General features: G+C 44.0%; 1 protein-coding gene across 4 annotated transcripts in view; it reads right to left on the reverse strand.

Moving 5' to 3' along the window:
• The window catches only part of MSH1 (MUTL protein homolog 1), a 192,158-nt gene that overhangs the window by 149,383 nt on the left and 18,805 nt on the right, over positions 1 to 23,970 (reverse strand). For 2 of the 4 annotated variants that reach the window (XM_087670082.1, XM_087670011.1), the window contains exons 3-5: positions 4,638 to 4,761; positions 4,417 to 4,514; positions 4,120 to 4,231 (exon numbers count right to left, since the gene is read on the reverse strand). In XM_087670082.1, the coding sequence (XP_087526208.1) occupies positions 4,120 to 4,231; positions 4,417 to 4,514; positions 4,638 to 4,761 (334 nt within the window). Of the gene's footprint in view, positions 1 to 4,119; positions 4,232 to 4,416; positions 4,515 to 4,637; positions 4,762 to 23,970 lie in introns of those variants that run through there. The other 2 variants (XM_087670164.1, XM_087670239.1) reach the window with 2 other exon arrangements.

A 23,970-nucleotide genomic window follows, 5' to 3' on the forward strand; every position in this document is an offset into this window, starting at 1 on the left:
TTAAGTTATCTCAAAAGAATCTAGCCATTTGAGTCATGAGAGATGGAGATATTGGAAAATCTCTACTATAAACCCTAATTTACATCAAAAATTAGGGTCTGACAACCACCTCATGATGCATGCTCAAAATTAAGGGCCTAGGACTTGAATTTCAAGAGCTGAAATTAAGGAATTTTAGGGAGATTCAAGAGGCTAGCCATCCAATATCAGATTTGGGGCTGAATTTGTATTTTAAGCACGGTGCAGACCAATCCCCAAGCAAACCACGAGGGAATTCGGTTCAAAGGCTTGCTAGTGAGTTTTGACAAGAGGCACTTAGATTAGCAGAGGATCTCAGTTGTACTCCATCCATTTGCAATAAAAGTTAAAGACATACTACAAAGGTCGCCAATTTTAGGGCCAACAAGCTATCCATTGTCCAAGATTAAGTTGTAACATTTGCATTTTCAATTTATGTGAATTTTATGCTGCTTGTATTTACTCTTAAATCAAATCATTACCACCCTATCCAAGGAGGGAGGCTGGTTTCACTCCAACTCTGGCATTCTGCTCCGTCTCCAGTGCTATTGCTGTCATCATCATTCTCAGCCTAAACCGGTGTCCTCACTGAGGCCTCAGGCTGTGTCCAACGACTGATCAGCCCATAGTATTGTATACAATATTCATTTTCAGTCAATGCAGATTTCTTCCTTTCTTCTTCTTACTATCTCTTTCTCTCTTCATATTCATGTCCTTCCATTGTGTACTCTTACACAATTTATTTATGCTCACTATCCACACTTGGAACATCATGTTGCTGTATTGGATTTTTTTTCAGTGCATCTTGTTGTCTCGAAGCTCTTGACGACGATTTCTTATTCTCATCTTTACTGCCCTCCTTTAAGGGGTTCAAAAAGCACATGAATTGAGGGTACATTTCAACTGGTATCCTCAGTTGATCTTTAAAAGTTATCAAATTCCTCTCTCTCTTGCTGATCATAGCTTCTAAAGGCCTAGAAGAACCCACATTTTGGTCTAAACCAACATGATCAACTTGCTACCCATGCTGCGTGTCTTGTCCAAGATCAGGCATTGCATTTTCCCCAACACTGTGTGCATTTTCAAATTGAGAGGCATCATCCCTGCTTGATCCCCTCTCACTATCTAAAGACATTCTTCACTGTATTGCTTAGCTGAATACAACTTCAACACTAGAGCAAAGCTTCTGACCTTCAATCAAGTGCCTTGGGTCTACCAAGTTAAGGAAATTGATGGTATCCCAACGATGGAACCATGAAACCGGCCTTCCTCCTCAAATAGGGTGGAATAACTTGATTTACAATAACTATGGCAAGTAATTAATTCACATAAATTGAAAATGCACACTTTACCGCTTTCATCTTCGACAATGAACAACCTGTTGGCCCCAAAACTAGCACCCCTTTTGGTATTTCTCTAGCTTTTATTGCAAATGGATAGAGTACAATAGAGATTCTTTGATCTACTACACAAATCCAAGTATCTCTTGCTATCAAAACTGACCAACAAGCCTTCAAATTAATTTACCCCTTGGTTTGCTTAAGGCTTTGGCCTTCCCCCTACTCCTTGAAAGACATATTAAGCCCCGGCCCCCAAATCTAATATGGGACCAGCTGATCTCTTGAATCTCCCTAAAATTCTTTAATTTCAGCTGTTGGAATTCATCCTAGGCTGTCAATTCTAAGCATATATCCCGAGGTGGCTATTAAAACCTAATTTACATATACATTTTCCAATATATCCGCCTTTGATGACTCAAATGGCTGGATTTTGCTGAGATAACTTAAGAGATAATTGTAGGATAAGAGAGAAAGTTATGGAGAGAGACATTTCAGAGTTTCATCGCGAGAAATGCTGAAAAACTGCTGTTACCTTGCTCAAACAGTAAGCTGTCACCTACAGCTTAGCATCACCAGAAAGGTTGCTGCCCCCACCCCACCCCCAGCCCCCATGCTATCACTTGCAAAAAAAAGACCTTGGACTACTGTCATCTATACCTAGAGGGCTCCAAACTACTGTCATTTGCTCTAGGACTGGTCCCTAGTGGCTACAAATCACATTAGTAGCATCTCAACATCTCCTTGCTCTCTAACAACCTCCTTCTCTATCACAATGGCCGGAAAAGACTTCCTCCACCCCCCAAAAACTTTTTTCCCACCTGCATGGGCAATTTTTGCCAAGTCACAGTCTTCTAATCCCATTTTCCAACATTATCCCGCTTATTAAATTAAATTTTTAGAAATTAATGAATATTCTGGTGCCTAAAAAAATAAATCCACCAACCAATAATTAAATTGGCTAGGCCAATTAGTCTCCCAAGTATCCCTGAGCACTTGTTAACCCTTAGACTTGCATTAATTAATTAATCAATTAATGCCTAGTCTCTAGTGTCATCAGTGGCCAATAATTTGATCTAGCCCTAAATCTGTCACCAAGTACCACCTAATACCTATCAGACATAACTTATCACAACTTTTGCCTTTGGCATCAATTAATATGTTGATGTCTAGGTCCCACACTATGGAATAATTAACTTGCACCTCACATGTGCAAATCACATTAGAACATTTGATTAACTTTTATTCAAATGCTAAGTAAAGCAATAAAATTTCATGTCTCGTGACAAACACAAGGTAGGCACCAATTGCAACATTGTATGATGATGAAGATTGTTCTTTGTGATGGTTGGAGGTCTGGCAATCACAATTTGATGCAAAAGGAGGCCTAGGAGGGCAGCAAGCTAAATGATGGATGATAAGGATGGGAGATGAAGTGGGAATGCCCAAGACCTATCCTTTTAAAGGAGCTTTTTGGGCACTTGTGATTTTGTTTTACATTAATTTTTTGAGACTTTTTTGTGGAGTTTTACCTAGGCCTAAATTCATGACAATTTTACAGTGATTAAGACCTTTCACTTTTTACCTAATCAACAAGGAGTAGAGTGGAGCAAGATGTGAATCATGTTTATAGATGCAAAAAGATTTGGAAATGTCAAGTACATTTGCTATTTTATTAAGTGCATTTCCGTGCAATCATGCTCTTCCAAAACAACCTTGGTCATCTAGGCAAAGGGGATTGCCATCTACTATTTCTTGCAAGTTGGTTCATCTTGATGATGTTACAAACTCCTAGGTGAAAGCTGATCTTGCCTTGCATGTTTGAAGAACAACTTATCCTAATAATCACATCTCTAATTCTTGAATCAATGACTGTATAATATCCAGATAATCACTTTAGATGTCTTATCTGAAGTGTCATCAACTAGCCACCTTTAGTACAAAGTATATTGCAGATAAACCTACAACCTTTGATGCAATCAACATCAAGACCAATACTATGCATCATCTTATAATGAGGTATGGTGCCATCTACTGGGACAAACACAAGTCCTCACATTGCCAGAGCAGTATCTGTGTTTCCTCACATATCTGAAAATTGTCTTGCCACTCATACAGGTAACATGAGGAGGAAGCAACTGTCATCATCTGTCACAGAAACCATGTTAGGCAAGGTGTAGACCCAGCTGACAAATCACAGCAGATCGTCTCCCTCCATCTCCGCTATAAGCCCTTGCACACCATCTTTGTTCAAATGTAACAGACCTCAGTTTCAAGTCAGCTTGTAGTTGTATGTTTGGATTTGAGAACCTGGAGTATCCTTATAATCACATCTCTAAGACTTCATGCCAGGACTATCAACACAACCACTTATAATCACATCCCTGATACTTAATGCAATAACTATCAGCACAACTGATTTGAAGCATAGCATCTTATGCTAAGTGTTGTCAACTAGACACCTTCAATTGCATACTGTAGGTAAACCTAGAACATTTGATCCATGGTGCATCATGTTGTAGTAAGTTTCTAGAAGTTTATATACAAATGCATTTATGCAGATTAACAAGCTTCATACATCATAGGGAAAAAAAGTAACACATTATCATCATCAAAATACTTGTCACTTAGAGAGGATGACAAAAACATGTCGATATACCACAAAAGATTTATTTTAAAGTCACAACAATACAGAACATTTATTGCCCAGCTTCATTAAGAGAATCTAAATCAAGCAAAATACAGTGCGTGTTCTTAAGCATACCCTACACAACAGCACTTCACGTGGGAACTTGCTTTTCACATTAAGAAGCTCAGCATTCAGGGAACCCTCCTTCAGACTGTCCTGCCAGTATCCAAAGTCAGAGTCTCTCAACCTGACATGTCAGATACATGAAAGTAGATCTGACTGTAATAGCTAGATAGTTAAGTCTGATGCACAAAAACCAAAGATCAGCTTGGGTGTATTGCTAATTTTACATGAATTGCCATAAAAAATGTTCAATGCCCCAATCAGTTCTCTCCTTTTTCAAGTTACTAAAACCAGCTTAAATAGATGCACCTTCCGTTTTTTAGAGTTTCATCGAGTCCCAAAAGATTTGTGTAATTTAGTCTCTTTGTCAATTCCTTTGCAGAAGGCTTCTGTAATTGCTCCATTTTCTGTCAGCAAAGTGCAAAGAATGACTTTACTTTCAGTTCATAACAAGATTCATTCAAATCAAGTGGTTGCACTTACTATGATTATTGCTTCAGAATTTATTTTCATAACTCTGACCAACTCACCTTCTCCCACCAGTTCAAATGTTCTTTTTCAACCTTCGTCATTGCCTTGTTTGTGGTCAAATTTCTTCTTGCTGCAGAAACAAGTGGAAAGCCTACACCACCATAAGGTCTACAGAAAAACTTCCTGCCCAATACAACTACCATGTTAGAAACTTCATTTAACTGAAACTACTATAAATTTACTTTAAGTTGAAAATATGAAGATATGCTAGGGTTTGCCCTAATGAAACACAGAATGTACAAATACAACTAAAACATACTAACTCCAACAAAAACGTAACAATGCAAAATTAAGAGAAGAATTGAATCCGATGAATAAATGAATATTGAGTAAAAATGAGCAAAGGACATGATACAGATGAAATGCTCAAAGCTCTCAGTCATTTGCTGCAGCCTGTTTACACCTCTGTTTTGCATCACAGAAGGTCCTATACCATCGGCGATTGCATCTTCCATTCCACTCAATGTTGAGCAGATGATGGACAAAGAGTTCGCACAATAGTTGTGCAGAAGATGGCCCAACCACACTCTCTCACTTGTCCAAAGTTGCAAATTAGTCAAAACATTTAGATGGTGAGAGTAGCCACCTCTCCACTCAAGGAGGACACACCACTTTTGGAACAGCTGAGACCGATGTAAGGTTCGTATAATCCATTTGATTTGAGCTCTCACATGCAAGTCAGTGACCATTCTACAGTTATATGGCATTGCTTTCTTTTATCTATCTACATTAGAGCGTAAGTGCAAGTACAGGACATGAATAGAAACCCCTCTCAATTTCTCCTATTGTGCAGGATCTAGTTGTAAGTTATCATGGAGACCCAAACGCATATCAACGTTTACAAGTTTACAGGACCATAACAACCCCCCTAAGCGAGCCTGAAAATTAATACTTTTTTGGGATCTATTTGTGCACGAGGGACATGTGAGAGTGCACAGCTCAAATGAACAATAAACATAGAGTGAATAGAGAAAAAGGAGACAAGAGGAACACAGTAAATGAAAGATCAGATTACATACCAATTGAATGGCACTCAAAGAGTTCAAATGCAATGTAGGAGTCATAGTCATTACCAATGCCTAACCATACTGCCCACTTGCAAGCCTCATTGGTTGCAATGTACTCAACCTCAATAGTAGACACAAGGCCATGCATTTATGCACCATGGACATCTAAGAAATAGCTAAAGACATAGTAAGAGGTGGACTTCCTACTATATACATGCCCTACATAATTAGAGTCTGTGTAGCCCACGACTCTAGTATTCTAAGAAATCTGTATGATCCAAGGTTGGTCTCAATCCGCCCCTACACACACAACATCAAACATCAATGAGGCCGCCAAATAGAGGCAAGAGACGAAGATCACGAGAAGGGCTGGCTTGAGAACTGACAGTAACAACATTGGAGTGGCCGGGCAGCTATAAATGGGACAAAATGTTGAAAGTGGTCAGCATGTATTTAGTGCACATCGGATCTGCATAAAATAACACACATGACAGTAACAACATTGGAGTGGCCGGGCAGCTATAAATGGGACAAAATGTTGAAAGTGGTCAGCATGTATTTAGTGCACATCGGATCTGCATAACATAACACACATGCCAGATAAAATGCACTAAATGCTACTTACCTACCCAATAATGTCCATCTTGCCCATGGCAATAAGTGTCTGCATAGAATGAGGAAAATAGGCTGCGAGTCATCATTTTGCCCCGTTTTTGGACATGCAATTATTGCCATAATTTTGGCTCAGCTGCTGATGTATTCATCTTTTGTGCAATCGAATTCACTTTTGTTTTGCAGGCATCTACATATCCCTTCTCTCTACATTTTCAACCTGATTTCAACAATAGAGGGAAGGTTTACACATGTCGATTGTCATGCCTCTAGTCCCTACCTCACTTCACATCGTGTTCCTCTCTCTTATCTCTAATCTGAGCTGCTTTGCTTGATCTATTCAACTCCTAGTTTGTTCTCATGAGGGACACTTTGGCGATCTCGCTGAAGTTGGGAAATCCATGGTCATGATGGTGCTTCCAGCAGAGCTTGTTCATTACGGACATCAAGATTTGGCTATTTCTACTCTCTGTGGTTAGGGATTGGTACAATCAACATTGACAAATGTCTTACAGAGGCACCTTGGTGGTGGCTTGATCACCCACTACTTGGATATCCATGGTCCTCTCTGATTGTCATTGTTGTGTGTACTATGGTGGGTCTTTCATCATTGTATATATTATTGTACTTATCACCCATAATCTAAGAGAGGGTGTTTGTGATATTCACATCTATTAGCAATCATGTGTGTCATGCACAATCATCTTCTGAGCTGTGACACAGTCTATCATGTGTTTTGATGGAGAGGCAGCTCTTTCTAGAGCACGCATTATAATGCATTTCTTTTCTAGTCAGTTTTAGATGCATTCACACTAGCAAAGGATAGTTTCCAGCCCTACGCATTTCGTTCTTCAATGGATTTGGACTGCATTCACGTTGTACAGGTTCTAGCCCTATGCATTTCTTCTTCAATGGATTTGGATTGTGTTCACATTGGACAAGTGGCGATCAGCTTCAGTATGCAGAGATCAGCATTTTTCAGGCCACCTGTAGTATTTTTTCATATTTCTCAGGTCAGTCAATTTTTGGGTTTTTGGCTATATATGGCCTACCTCCAATGGCTTCCAACATCATTCTTGCAAGTTTCAGCACACTCCGACTTTCAAGGACTCTCCTCCATCTTCTGGTACTGCTGATCCGGTCCCCTCACTAATGCCTTGGGCTGTGTGCTGGGAGTGATCAATCCTCTTTGTATTCAGCATTCTTTTGGAGTTTAGTGCAAATTTTCTTCTTTCATTCTAGCCTCTCTCTTCCGTTCTCTCCCCGTGTTTGTGTTTCCTCTTCCATTATGCACTCTCACATGGTATCATTACCAAAGTGAGGAGTCCGAGATTCCATGAAGCAAAGACCACACTCAACTTGCTGTTTGGAACAGATTTGTAGTAAAAAATGCAGATTTTCTACAAGTGAGCAATGACAAGCTATTGCTTTCTTCTAGGTACAAGTTTGATTTCTTGGAGTAGCAAGCAGCAGCCTACAGTTGCCCTTCCATCTACATAGGCTGAGTACCAAGTGGCTTGTTCTACTTGTGAGACTGTTTGGCTGAGCTTGTTGGAGGAGCTTGGCTTGATTTTCTACAAGTGAGCAATGACAAGCTATTGCTTTCTTCTAGGTACAGGTTTGATTTCTTGGAGTAGCAAGCAACAGCCTACAGTTGCCCTTCCATCTACAGAGACTGAGTACCGAGTGGCTTGTTCTACTTGAGACTGTTTGGCTTTAGAGGTTGTTGGAGGAGCTTGGCTCTTTACAAACAAGGGCTACTGCCATAGTTGCCTCCGTACGTCGTACGGTAACATTCATACCATACAATACGGTAAATATCCATACAAATTCGCACAATCAAATTAGCCGTTTCTGGCCACCGCCTCTAGTGCGTTTTTGCATGTTTCTACACATTCCCGCCTGCATGTTTCTGGGTCTATATCATCCTGCATGGCACTAGGGAGTGGGAAGCCTTGGATACTTCAACCCACCCCCTTTTCCAGTCCCCCAATCCCCCTTGGATTCCATCCAGCTGGCAAACCTGTTTGACTGTTGACCCCTCTTTGACCGTTTAACCCTTCTCTTATCTACAAAAGGTGCTCCTCTCCTCCATGCTCCCACACCAATTCAGCAAGCATTTGCCAGTCTCATCTCCCTCTCTTGGATCTTGAATCTCAATGATGATTTGTGCTTCATGAAGCTCTAGCCTCTCACTCTCTCCTCTTTCCCACACCCTATCAAGGACCAAGGCTCAAGCCTCTCCCATCCCCTCTCTCTCACTTTTGCTTCTCTTTCAACTTTACCCCAACCCTCTCCCTCTCTTTCAACATTCAAGACTCAAGCATCTCACTCTCCCTCTCTCTCTCTCTCACTCTCCTTTGGGCCTCTCCATTTGACATTGACACCATGACTCGTGAGAAGCACAAGGCCTTCCATTTGCACACCATCCATGTGGAGGAGGACACAAAGAAGTCCAACTCCCGCCATTCGACGTGCAAATACTGTAAGAAGTACTATATAAGTGGTGCAACCCGACTTCCCCAACATCTTTTCAAGACCAGGGGCCAAGTTGCTCCATGCAAGGAAATCCCTCATGTAGAGACGGGTTAGCACGAAGATCGAGACAGTAGGTGTTCCTTAGACACGGAGAGACAAAGAGAGCGGGAGAGAGCAAAGCAGAGAATGTGCACAATTTTAGGTACAATGACGAGTGTACCTTTAGGTTTTTAGATAGATATGTATATGTAAGTACAAGTGCTAAGGGTGTGTTCACATCCGAGCACATTTAAAGGCACGAGGACCTTTATTCCCAACAACCTCCCACCTAAAGGCAATGTGCCTTAAGAGGAGAAAAGAATCAACTATCTTCAACTGCAACCAAGCCTAAAATGATTCTCAATGTAGTCGTCTTAACTACACAAAAGAAAATCTCATCAAAGTCAATTCCATGCTCCTGTTTGTACCCCTTTGCAAACAATCTTGCTTCGTACTTTGGTGAGGAACCAGAAGTGAGCTTCATCTTGTAAACCCATTTGCATGGAAGTGTTTTCTGCCCTTTAGGCAACTCCACCAAGTCCCAAGTGCCCTTTTTCTCAAGAGATTCCATTTTTGACAACATAGCTTTATACCATTTATTAATGTCCTGTTTATCCATTACTTCCTTCAAGCAAGACGGTTCACCATAGTCTGTCAACATGATATAATCAGCCACATTATTTGCACCAGGAATGAATCTATCAGGTTGTCTAGTAGCCCTAGATGATCTCCTAACCCAATGATTATTGTTTGCTGGTTGTTAAACATTTTCAGCTTGTTGTCCTGACATTTCAGCCTGCAAATCAGCATTAGCAGCTTGTTATCCTGGCTGTTCCTGCACATCTAGTGGCTCATTATCATAGGCAATAGCTGGCTGATCATTTCCAGAATTATTTTATGCATTTATATGTTCATTTACAACAGGTATTTGCTGCTGTACAGCCGGCACATTTTGCTGTCCAAAAGGTATTCCTTCCCAGAATACAACCCTACGGGCCTCCTCAGTCTTTTCAGGTTGCTTATCCATGCGATCTTCCCGGAAGATAACATCATTGCTACGTACTACTTTCCTTTTCTCGGGATCCCACTGTCTATACCCCATTTCACCCTCGTCACCATATCCTAGGAAAATGCATTTACAAGACTTTGGCTCAAGTTTGTTGCGTTTTTCTTTACCAATGTTCACAAAAGCCTCGCAGCCAAACACTTTCAGGTGAGCATATGAAGATGGCTTGCCCGACTACGCTTCTTGGGGAACTCCATTTTGCAACTCTCTGCAACTCCATTTTGAGGTGGATTATGAGGGGCAGTGAGCTCCCTCTTTATCCCCTTGCTGTCACAAAATACCTAAAAGGCCTTGGACACATATTCCCCACCACTGTCAGAGCGAAGACATTTAAGTGTCTTATCTGTCTGATTTTCAGCTAATGCCAAGAATTTTTTAAACTTGTCAAGCACTTCATCCTTGCTACGAATAGGGTAAACCCATACCTTCCGTGTAGCATCATCGACAAAGGTGACAAAATATTTCTTTCCCCCCTAAAGATAACCCTAGCATCTGACATACATTTGAATGTACTAACTCTAGAGCAGAAGATATCATGGAAAGAGACTTCTTGTGAGACATCTATGCATGTTTACCATAAACACAATGATCACAATGCTTAAAATCAACATAACGAAGACAAGGCAAGTAACCTGTTGAGCTAAAATATGCATTACTTGCTGATTAGCCTCTTAAACAGCCCCAAAACACACTAAAAATGCTCTTTTAGACTAAAACCCTAAAACGGGGAGCGGTTCGAGAGAGTTCAGTGGAAACCCTAAAACAGGGAGCGGTTCGAGAAAGTTTAGTGAAAACCCTAATTTTTGGGGCGCCCTTCCACATCTATAAATAGACAGGCTGCCCCCACTCTGCCATCATCCTTGTTTGCAGGTTAGACCAGCCCACACACCCTCTGCTGCTGTTGGTGCCCAGTTTCCAGCCTGCAGCCCACCTCCATCTGCTGTTCAGCCATCATTGACTGCAGCCACATCATCTTCAGCCTGTCCATTGCTGTAGGTGACAGCTCTCAGCTGCTGGTGACTGCTCCAAACTGTCCCAGACTGTTGTTCAGCCTGCTGTCCATCATCTCCAGGGTCAGCCAGCCTGCGTTTTCAGCATTGCAGGCCCTGACACTCTCAAACATTGTTTCAGCCTGCTATTTACAGCAAATTGTGCATAGTTTCCAGTCCCCGATCGGTGGTACACTGCTGCATTTACCAATTTCCAGCCTCTAGACTACTGCGTTTTGGTATCAGAGCTGGTGCTCTTGTAAAGAGTATCCTACGGATATTGTTGAGAGCTAGTCTTTGTGCAAGGCACACAATACGACTCGTAACCGAATCACAATGTCCCAGACACCTTCTCCTCCAGTTCCTATGATGTCTTATCAAGCTTCTCCATCATTGGAGGCCCTGAGACGGCATTATGGACTCGATGAGGAGGACGACACTCCACCTTCACCAGATTTCACTAACATGACAAAGGAGGACTTTGAGAAGTACTATCGCAACAAGTACGGTGATGTTTACACCCCTCCTACCAATTCTGCTACCACATTCGGACCGGTTGGTGAGGCTGGCCACCTCTCCGATCATGGAGGACATACGGCATTCGGAACGTCTGGCAATCCATCTTCATCATCTCCGCCAGGTCCAATGTCAAGTTTGTGCAATTCTTTTGTGTTGCATGAATCAAAACCCTCGCCTGTTTCTTCTTTTGAGGTACAGGATCCGGATGGCTTTGCGTATGTGAACTTCAATAGAGGGGGCTCACGAAGCAAACGAAATTCAGGTAAATCTACAGCTTCTGTTTCATTTGAGCATATTACACACTTGTCACTTCCCTCCCATCCCACCCTCTTCTATATCACACCTTGACCATCTCTCATCATCTTTCCAAAATCTTGGATTATACTCCACATCTGCATCACACACCCTAGGGGCTGGATCTACCATCTCTGCTCCTAGCACCTTTTCCTTCTCCACCCCATTCTCTACCTCTTTGCACCATGGTACTTAGTTAGGGGGAATGCCACCCTTTAACACAGTGCCTTTCACCTTTCAACAAATGAGCACATCCATCACTCCTGGGTCAACTGTGATGGGCATCCCCCTCACTATCCCCACCTTCACATCTCCCATGACCACTCATACGTAGAGGTATCCATCCTCAGCTTATGGTGCATCTTCACACTCTCCTTGGGTTATACCTACGCAGGGATTCCCATCTTATGCTCCCCGTGTTCCCATTCCACCTCCTTGGGTTCCTCATGTGGCTACCATGCCCATGCCTAGTCAGCCTATCCCTACCTATGGATCCACCTTGCACACTACCCGCATGCCTGGTGGGCACTCTGGGGCCCATTCCCAAGTGTACTCCACTCCCCCATCCTACCTCCACTACACTTTTTCACACTATTCATCTCAGAGCACTACCATTCCTGTTGCAACAGCCAAGAATGCCTTCACGGATAAGACACATTTTAACGGGTAAAATTTCACTACTTGGTCAAATTTCATGCAATAAGTGCTTGAGTCTTGGGGTCTTTGGGACCTCGTCATTGGTCTAGAGCCTATGCCGGACCCTCGACTAGCTCAACCTGACTACATCCGTCAATGGAGAGTCCACAATGCTACAGCCAATGTTGAGCTGATACAGGGATTGCTTCCTGAGTTTCACTCTCAGTTGCAGCACTTCCCGCTCGGGTCAGAGCATTGGAGTCACCTTCTCGACCGCTATGCGGCTCATGATCCTACTCGATGCATCAATCTCGACTTTGAGCTTCAAGAGTTCTCTCTTAAGGAAGGGGATGATCTGAAAGTCAAGTTGGCTGACTATAGGTGGTTACTTACCGAGTTCGCCACTACTGGCATTCAAAAGTCAAATGACGATCGGGTTACATTCTTCTTGAATAAGTTGCCCGCAAAATACTTCAATTTCATTCAACACATCATCTCCCAACCTCAATTGCCAACCTTCTACGAGTTTGAGTGCCAATTCTTGCGTTACATAAGGCTGCATGATCAAGTCCACAAGAAATCCTCATCACAGCCTTATTCAGAGCAGAGGGGATTGGTTGCTTCTTCTTTGAGAGGGAAAACCACCAGTGGCAAGAACTCGCTAGATGCGAAGGCAAGCCAATCAAAGGGTGACTCCTCTTCCTCCGATGGAACCAAAGAATCAAGACCTATCTGGCAACAACTCCCTAAGAAAAACCGGTTTTGCACACACTGCCAGAGAGCAAGCCATGTGGACGAGGAGTGTCACTCCAAGGCCTAAGGTCTTCCACCTAAAAAGCCTCAACAGACCGCTGCGACTTCGCAGTCCAGTGGGGCTACACCTTCCGCTGCTGCCCCATCTGCTCCTCCAACCCCCACAACGACTGTTGGACATGTGGCACCCGGACAGTCTCAACGGCCATCCTTCTCTACTCCTGAAGGATTGGTTGATTGGTCTACAGGTTCCGATCCCGTTGCACTTCATGCATCTATCTCATCTTCCTCCCCACCTCGTCAAGCATTCCCTTGGCAAAGCCCTGCTACTGGACGTACGCGATGGTGGCCACCTTCTTAGACTAGCATGTCTCTAGGTTCTTTCGGATACCCTAGGTCAGTCTAGCATTCATTTTTCGCACTCTTAGAGTCGGGCCCATAGGATTTTTGTCTCTACATTTTAAGTCTTCCGCTGCATTTACTCACACACACATACACATTTGCATCTTTGCACTTGTTCCTTCAGTTAGCTTTTCATTTTTTTTTTGTTTTGTTTTTGGAGCATCTCACTACTGACCTCTGTGATTGCAGACTTTGATCTCCTTTGCAGGTTTTGTTTTCAGTGTAGGGCTAACATGCAGGTTCGCCCAGTCCTACCTGGACTGGAGACTTGGGATGTGCGTCGTTCCTTCATGGTTTCATCATCCTTGGAGTTTTGCTCTTCTACTAGCATGGAGGCTTCCCCTCCCGAGGCGGATCATGCAGCATCTCTCTTGATGCTATCATGGCGGTGACTTCTACCTAGCTCTTCCAACTGGGATGCTTCCTCCTCCTCTTCATTCCTTATGGTTCTCAGTACCACACGAAGACCAACATCAGGCTCCTCTTCCTTCTTCGGCATCTACATCCAGGTTGAGAGGGGGTTCCTACCCTTCTTGGTATTCTACAGGCTTCAACACTTTGTCTTCGACATCGGCTTCTCCCCCTGTTGTACCTTACCCTTTGCATTGCATGATTTCATCACCTTTGTACTAGGGCACTTGGGCAAGTGAACAATTTTTCCATGAGGGACACTATCCAAGTGACACCTATTGCATGAGCATTCTTCAGCATGTAGCATACTTTGCATCTCATTGTGCAAAGCACCACTTGAGCAGATCCTAAGCTGTTTCCACCGGGCTGTTGTTACCACACCACCATCCTTCTTCATCACATGGATATCTCATCACCTACTTTTCCTCGTCATCAACACCCTGAGTAGATGGGTTAGCTTGTACCGTTTTGTGATGTGTTGGGTGTACCCTCCCTACTCCCGTCTTCTGGGTCACTATTCCTCAATCGGCCGCATCCCATAAAATTTACCACACTTATTCAAAAAAAAAAAACACAACACATAAAAGTTTCATGTAGTTCCATCCGCCTTTGTAGGGATTGGTAGGTCACTGGGCAGCCGATGTGCACCCTTTGTCCAATGCCCTGTCCTCTCTAGGATAACTACTTGGATTCCCTTGGTAAAATAACCATCGCCTCTGTAGTCTTGATAGGCCACTGGGTAGCCGACATGCACCCTTTGTCCGATACCTTGGCTGCTTTGGGTGGGACGCCTTGGGGTACATCAACATCACAATGGCTGGCCTAACCTTTCGGCTCAGTTTTGGGCCTGAGAGGGGGTGTTGAGCTAAAATATGCATTACTTGCTAATTAGCCTCTTAAACAGCCCCAAAACACACTAAAAATGCTCTTTTAGACTAAAACCCTAAAACGGGGAGCGATTCGAGAGAGTTCAGTGGAAACCCTAAAACAGGGAGCGGTTCGAGAAAGTTTAGTGAAAACCCTAATTTTTAGGGCGCCCTTCCACATCTATAAATAGACAAGCTGCCCCCACTCTGCCATCATCCTTGTTTGCAGGTTACACCTAGGGCGCCCTTCCACATCTATAAATAGACAAGCTGCCCCCACTCTGCCATCATCCTTGTTTGCAGGTTACACCAGCCCACACACCCTTTGCTGCTGTTGGCGCCCAGTTTCCAGCCTGCAGCCCGCCTCCATCTGTTGTCCAACCATCATCGACTGCAACCACATCATATTCAGCCTGTCCATTGCTTTAGGTGACAGCTCTCAGCTGCTGGCGACTGCTCCAAATTGTCCCAGACTGCTGTTCAGCCTGCTGTCCATCATCTCCAAGGTTAGCCAGCCTGCATTTTCAACATTATAGGCCTTGACACTCTCAGACACTATTTCAGCCTGCTGTTTACAACAAAATGTGCACAGTTTTCAGCCTCCGATTGATGGTACACTGCTGCATTTACCAGTTTCCAACCTCCAAACTGTTGCGTTTTGGTGACCAGCCTATTGCCATTCACTATTCAGCACTCCTACACTCCGACTGGTGGTCACAGACTTGGGATCCGTCTTCGGTGGACATCACACTCCGACGTTGCTTTGCCCTTGAGCACACTGTACACTCTTACATTCATTTACAGCATTCATTGACTTCAGAGTTGTGTTCTCTCTCTTCCTTCTTCTGTTTGTGTTTGAGTTTTTGTGTTTGAGTTTTGAGTTTTGCGTTTAGGGTTTGAGTTTTGCCCTCTCTGTGTCTGTGTCTTTGTGTTTTTGTTGTGGTCGTACACTCTGTGTGTCCTCAGTGCAAACCCTAGCACTCTTCTTAACATAACCCAATCGAGAAAGCACTTTCATTCCTGTTTGACTCATGTGTCCCAACCGGCCATACCACAAAGAAACACTAGGCTGCTCAGTCATGGCAACAACATGGTCACGCACACTAGATACATGAAGTGGATACAAAGTATAATAGATAGATATATATGTGTAAGTACAAGTGCTAAGGGTATGTTCACACCTGAGCACATTTGAAGACACAAGGGCCTTTATTCCCAACACCTCAAAACATCGCAAACAAGATTCTTGCCAAGATGAGAGGGGGATCCACAAGAGAAGGAAGTGGTGTATCGACACCAACTTCTATGCCTACTAATGAGGAAGCATCGAACATGGGCACATCTTCAACCGATATGGGAGAGGCCTACACCATTGGTGGTGGGGGACCCACATCCGCATCCGGCTCCAGTAAAAGAAAAAGAGTGGAGGCTCATGCAGCACCAAAGAGGCAATCCTCTCTCTCTCAAGCTCCCAGTTATGTGCATGGATCAGTTGCCTTTCTTATAGAAATGCAACGACTTGTGGATGTTGAAATTGCATGCACGGTGATTGAGTGCAATCTTGCATTCAATGTCCTAAAGAAGGAGCAATGGAAGAAGATGGTAAAGCCATTGCCAATGTGGATCCATGTGAAGGATGGACCACTATCACATACAATGACATGAGGACGAAGAAGATTGATGAAGAGAACGAGACGATTGATAGAGCTCTTGATCCCATTCAAGCCACATGGATAAAATATGGTAGCTCCATTCTCACCAATGAATGGAGTGATCATAAGAAAAGGGGTATCATCAACATACTCATCTCATGTCCCTTCGGCACTTACTTTTTGCGGGCCGTAGACACCGGCAAGAGGCGGAGGAAAACAACAAGTGCTTTCACCTACCGCCACATTTGGGAAGCTATCATTGAGGTATGCATTGTCTTTTAAACTTGTTTCACTTTCTTTCATTATAATTTATGCATAACTATCTATCTCCCTATTCTCTCTAATATCTATCTCGATTCTCTCTTCCCCATCTCTCATCTCTCTTGATTCTTGAATCTTGAAGAGCTCAACTCTCTTTCTCCCTCTAACCTCCAAGTATTGTTACTTGTAAATTACGGTTTAGATGGGCCCCTTGAATGTGGTGCAACTTGCTACCGACGATACATCGATTTGTCTACACATGGGCCATTTGCTTGAGACCGAGCTTCCCATGATTGTGTGGACTCCATGTGAAAGTCATTGTTTGGACTTACTCATGAAGGACATCATGAAGTGTCTAAGTGAAGCAGTGTGGAAGTGAATGACCAAGACAAAGAGTGAACAGAGAGGAGAGAGAGAGACACACACACACAATGAAATGCAGGAAATCTACAGTGAAGAATGTTGTATAAGGATGCAGAAATGTACATGAGTGCAAAGAGAATGTCTGCATATGTCTCCACCTCAAAGATCTCAATCTCCGTCAACCCCGAGGGCTCTCTCCACAGTTTGCAGCCTGAAAACTGGGAGCACAACTAATGAAGACTGCAAAAACCGAGGCCAATAAATAGGCCAGCCAAAAAGACCCAGAATAGCAAGTCGGCTGCATTTACTGCAACCAACTGGTCAGCAAACTGGCTGACCAGCTTTCAACCTGCAAGCTACTATGGACTGACATGTGGCAGCTGCCACATGGCACTCCCGCACCAATGGCTACCTCGGAAACCTGCTATACCTGCTGCCTGTCCGGGAAACGTCCAACTCTAACAACCCCTCTCAAATCCTGGACACGACAAAAGGCTAAGGGATCTGGAGTGTTGTCGAAGTAAAGCCTAAGGAAGCACTTTTGTAAACAAGTCTGCAAGATTGTCCTCTGTCTTGCAATAGACCAAGAAAATGGTCTCATCCAAAATCTTCTCCCGAATGAAATGGTACTGAAGCTCAATATGCTTTGTCTAAGCATGGAACACAAGATTCCTAGCCAAGGCAATGCAACTCTCATTGTCGCACTGTAGAACAGTAGGACCTCTCTGTGGGCAGTCAAGCTCCTCCAAAAGCCTGCGAAGCCACACTATCTCACATGTAGTAGAAGGCACCGCCCGATACTCCGCCTCAATCAAAGATATGGCAACCGTGGGTTGCTTCTTGTTGCTCAATGAAACATCAACAGCACCCAAGGTAAAGCAATAACTTGTCATGGACCTCTAATGATCCACATTGCCAACCCAATCTAAATCACTCCATCCTATTAGTACCAAGTCTATAGAACCTATACCGGCTGAATAATAGATCCTAAGATCAAGAGTCCCCCATAGGAACCGCAAAATCCTTTGAGCAGCCTGTGAATGCACCATCTTGGGTTCACTCATGAACCCGGCCAGCACACCTACAACATAACATAAGTCAACACGAGTATTAAGAAGCCAAATCAAGGAGCCAACCAAACTGCCTATAACACGTAGCATCCGCCACAAGAGAATTGGAATGAGCTATAGCCTTCCAATTCGGGTCCATAAGAGTCGTAAGAGACTTACATCCCTCCATCTCACACGTAGTTAAGAGCTCCTGGACATACCGTTGCTAGGAAATAAAGATCCCCCTCGAAGTCTGATAGATCTCATGACCTAGAAAGAAGTGAAGAAGTTCCATATCCCTGGACATCCAACATGTAAACCAAGCTTCCCAAGCAACGATTGGTGCAGGAGTGCTATGTGTCAGGTAACACCAGCTTGTAGGTCGAACACCTAGTCGGCCAATTTGCTGACCAATCAACTACACTTAATACTGCCGACCTGCTATTTCTAGGTCTTTTTGGCTAGCCTATTTATTGGCCTCAATTTTTGCAATCTTAACCATAGGAACCAACTCTTTCCACTCAAAAGTCTCAGACTGCCCTGAAACAATCAAGGCAGAATAAAAACGATTGAAATGGGGCGGTAATTGTGAAAGAAGAGTTATCACCATGTCTTCAAAAGTAATCACCTTCCCTGCATTTTGTATCTACATCTAAAGTTGCCTCGACTTGTTAAAATGCTCCCACATGGAAGAGGACTTGTTGACACTCATATTCCTCATTTGCACTTCCAAAGAAACTCACTTCATGACGGTCATATGATTGTACATCTGATCAAGCTCCAGCCATATCTCTCGAGCCAGCATCAAATGCTCAATATGAGAGAGAATAACTATAGTACATGACAGAAATAAAAACAAGCGGATTCAAGCATTGAGCTTATCCCAATGTGCCTGAGCCTTTGCCAACTCCACCTTATCACTAGAAGAGAGTCTAGACTCGTCTCGCGAAGCAGGACAATGAATAGCCTCCGTAATAAGCTCCACCAAATCATAGGACTTCAAAATGGCAAGCATCATGACCCCCCAAATGCAATAATTCTCACCATCGAGCTTTTGATCTGATGGAAGAGCCGGTAAGACGGGCACCGTCCCGTCCATGATCGCTTGCAACTCTATCTTGGCCACAGAAGACATCTTCTCCTACAATGCCTGCATACAACACAAAAAGCAACCCCCTCTAACTGTGAAAATACAGCTTGATAGGGCTGTTAACCGCTTGTCCTGCTCCTCCTTTACCCTTCGGAGACGATGAAAAGGTAAAATCTGCACTTGAAGGCCAAAAACACAATCTTCTTCCTTCTCTAACAGCAAAAAAAGCAGTAGCAACTTCAACAAATCTTCTCCTTTCTCGCACACATACGCTCGCCTTAGCCTTGTTTTGATGCAACCCTCTTGCTCGCCCTTAAACGCTGAAAACGCAGCCTTGTGTCGCACTGAAATCTCCTCTTCAAATGGGTCCTTCGATGCTCTGAGACCATATCAGAGCAGTGAAGCAGTGCGGAAGCGAATGACCAAGACAAAGAGTGGAGAGAGAGAGAGAGAGAGCAGAGAGAGAGGAGAGAGAGAGAGAGAGAGAAAGAGAGAGAGACAGTGAAACGCAGAAAATCTATAGTGAAGAATGTTGTATAGGATGCAAAAATATACACGGGTGCAGAGAGAATGTCTGCGTATGTCTCCACCTCAGAGATCTCAATCTCCGTCAGCTCTAAGGGCGAGTTGAAGAAGCCTTATTCAACTCAGTTTGCTTACATGTGGTTGTTGCTCAAGCACGTTTATGAGGTGCGTGTCAAAAGTGGAGCAGCGGTGGAAGCATAAACATGTGCTGAAATAAGCTGTTGAAACACAAGACAAAAAGAGAAAAGAAAAGAACACGATACAAGTGAGAACTCAGATGTATGCACGGGAAATGAAATCCATATATCTGAACACGAGACAGTCGCATACAACAGTGAGTCACTGGCTGCGTGGGCACTGGCACTGGCACTGGCTCTGGCTCTGGCTCCTCTCTCCACAGAGTCTGCAGATGGTGAAGATGATGATGATTGAGGAGGAGCACTGAGTATAAATAGGCTGAAAAAGTGGGGAGCAATAATGCTGGTCGGACAGCATTAATGCTGGCCGACTGGTGCATAAAATGCCCCAATGGCATAAAATGCCACACCAGAAAAATACCTAAAATACCTAATAAAAATGCCCAGCCCAGATCAAGCTCAGACTCACACATGAGCTGACAAATACTCTGCTAACACCCTCTCTCAGATCATGGGTGATCTGATACAATACAATAGTACAAGGAAAAGGGATCAGAAACTATACAACATAGAATCACCAAGTAGAACCATGGATACCCAAGCAATGGGTGATCAAGCCACCACCAAGATGCCTCGGAGAGAACCTGATGTCGATGTCGACCATACCAAACACCCTTAAATAGAGAAGATCATAGCATGTCTCTGTGTCCGTTAACAATGTCTCGCAGGAGCATACAAGACCATCCTGTCCAAAATGCCCCTGAACATAGGTGACCATGGATTCCCCGCCTTTGGCCAGACCGCCAAAGTGTCCCCTCATGTGAGCTCCAGACGAAAGCCTCCCGCTCTCTGTCAGATAACCAACTCATCATGAACCTGGATGTCAATCCCAGCTCCAAGATTTGATTCTACCAGACTGAAGTCGATGCGTCAGGGACGTCCCTCTCTGGAACCTGTGCACCTGTATAAAAGTATAGATGAGGCGCGGCTGCCCCATCTGAACACCCGCTCACACTCCCTCTGTGGCACAAGAGAGTCGTGAGGGATGACCTCATCACTACCACTAAAAAGCAGCCGAGGAAGGGGCCACCAAGCCCTTCCCGCGATCCGAAGAAGAGGATCCCTTCCGCGCCTTGGACTTCACCTTGGTCGGAGGATCTGAGTCGAAGTCTAATGAAGGAGAGGACTCATCGGTAGAGTTAACATCCCGCTTCTTCTTCTGCTCCTTCCGGGAAGCCGCTAACGTCTTGCAGTCCTTCCGCAAATGTCCCTTCTGGCCACAGTGGTAACACTGGGCCTTCGACTTCTTCTTCCCGTCACCCCTCTCTCAAGCTACATAAGCCTCGCCTCCATAATGTGCCGGAAGTCGCCCCTGTAGTCTCAAGGATGTTTCATGCTCAAGAAGCATCGAGGTCATAGGTGTAAAACTGACAGGAGTCGATGATGTCTGCGCTCGCAAAGCATTGGCCACTCCATCAAACTCCGGGGGGAGCTTGTAGAGGACCGTCCCGACGAGATGCGCCTCGGGAAGAGCAGATTGCATGTGCCGAAGCTAGTCCTGTACCTGCGTAACACGAAGAAGAAAAGACTAAATAGTATCTTTCGGCTCAAACTTCATCTGCTGGAGCTGGCCATAAAGTGTGACTGCCCGCATGGTGGAAGGTGCCTCGTACATCTACTGCAACTTCTGCCATACTTCAGGAGATGTCCTACAGGAGGTAACCGCCGGTAAGACCACTTTAGAAATACACGGAAGCAACGTCGAGTAAGCACAGACATCATCCGAGTCCCATGTGAGCCCGCTTCCTCATGGTTGTCCTCATCAAAGTCTTCAGGAAGAGGAAAAGGACGGAGAGGTCAAGGAATAGCTCCACAGACGATGTACCATAACCGCTTCTGCACAAACCAAGCTTTCATGACAACACTCCATGTGAGATAATCAGGTCCATGTAACTTATCATCAGTGGAAGTGCACGGAGGAGCCATATGGAGAGGATAAGAAGAGAAGTAGAGAAGAGATGGAATTTAGAGAGGAAACACAGCCAAAACACAAGCACAGACTACAGAAAATGAGAGTTCACATGCAAGGTAACCCAAAATCTGATCAATAGAAGACAAAATCTGCTGCAAAAAGTCAAAAAATCAGTCAAAAACTGCCAAAAACAGCAAAAACGGCCTGAAGTAACAATCACCCAGCCATGAGAGATGCTGAATCGGCAAAATGCAGGCTGTAAACAGGAGAAAAACAGGTAGAAAACTGTCACCAGCAGCTGCAGATGAAAAACGCAGGCAGCAGAGGGTGCGTAGGCAACAGACGATGGCAAAACTGCAAAAAACGCAGGCTGAAAACAGCCCCAAAACAGGTCGCCTGGCTGCTACAGCAGTCGCCTGATCAGCAGGGATACAAAACAGTCCTGAAATCAGCAATAAAACACAGCAGAAACACACATCCTGAAAACTGATACCATGTCAGAAGTGGATCAGCGGTGGAAGCATAAACATGTGCTGAAATAAACTGCTGAAACACAAGACAAAAAGAGAAAAGAAAAGAGCACGATACAGATGAGAACTCAGATGTATGCACGGGAAATGGAATCCATATATCTGAACACGAGACAGTCGCATACAACAGTGAGTCACTGGCTGCGTGGGCACTGGCACTGGCACTGGCGCTGGCTCTGGCTCTGGCTCTGGCTCCTCTTTCCACAGAGTCTGCAGATGGTGAAGATGATGATGATTGAGGAGGAGCACTGAGTATAAATAGGCTGAAAAAGTGGGGAGCAATAATGCTGGTCAGACAGTATTAATGCTGGCCGACTGGTGCATAAAATGCCCCAATGGCATAAAATGCCACACCAGAAAAATACCTAAAATACCTAATAAAAATGCCCAGCCCAAATCAAGCTCAGACTCACACATGAGCTGACAAATACTCTACTAACAGTGCGCTCCGACAATGGTGTCCACTGTATGGAATGGGATAAGCATGAGATAGAGGAGGTCAAAGCCATGCAACACTTGTGCCTCAATGAGCAGTTTTGGCAAAAATCCTATACCATTGTCATTGCCCTAACTCCCTTTTATAGGGTGTTACATATAAGTGATTGCAAAGGATCCACCATGGGCCCTCTCGTTCACTTCTTTAGAGCAAGATTGGTGGAGACTCGTGCTTGCCTGATGATCACAAAGACATAGCATGCACATGTTCTAGAGATAGCAAGAGGAGATGGGCATGGATGCATAAGCCCATTGATGGTTTTGCCGCATCGGAACATCCAGCCTACAAGTCGCCGGCAGTCATGGATGTTAGAGAGCTCCGTTCAGACCAGCTTGCGTATCTGACTCGTGTGGTCCCTGTGGATGACCACAATGCAGTATTGGAGGAACTAGAATGCTATGCGGATCAAAGAGAACATCTGGCTTTTGCTTATTCCACTTGTTGAAGGAGAGAGTCGCTTGAGAAGCCTCTATTTTGGTGGCAAAACTTTGGATACACGTTGGAGACCCTTCAGCCCTTAGCCATGAGAGTCCTTTTGCAGGATTGCTTTGAGATGCATGTGAGAGAAACCAGAGTGCCTATTCTCTCATTCACACAAAGATTCGAAATCAGCTTAGCATACAACAATTAGACCAGCTAGTCTATTGCCGCACTAACTTATGCATGATGAGGGCTATGATGAGCATAGGTAGTCCAAAGCAAGTAAATACTCAATCATAAAATTTAAAATTTGTTGTTTTAAACTTTAAAGTTTATACTTTACAATTTAGACTTTAGCATTTACAATTTTATGTGCATTGTATAGGTGAATGTTGATGCATTCAAGTTGACGGGTGACACTCTTCTAAGTGTACACCAAATGGATAAGGAGGAGATGATCTTTGCAAAGCTCTATAGAGAGCTTATAGCAGCACAAAGTCGTGATACTCATAGTCAGCGTGCTCATGGGCAAGGAGTTCAAGTAGGTGGTAGTGTTGGGAATAAAGGGCCCTCATGCCTTTTATATGTGCTTAGGTGTGAACACACCCTTAGTACACTTGTACTTATATATATATATATATATATATATATATATATATATATATATATATATATATAAACCTAAAGAGGTACACTCGTCATTGTACCCACAAGTCGTGCTTACTCTTCGCTCTGACAATGGTAGGGAATATGTATCCAAGGCCT

The sequence above is a fragment of the Lygodium microphyllum genome, chromosome 1, assembly GCF_053477565.2.
Source record: "Lygodium microphyllum isolate KBCC chromosome 1, Lygodium_microphyllum_v1.1.10, whole genome shotgun sequence".
NCBI classification, from domain to species: Eukaryota; Viridiplantae; Streptophyta; class Polypodiopsida; order Schizaeales; family Lygodiaceae; genus Lygodium; species Lygodium microphyllum.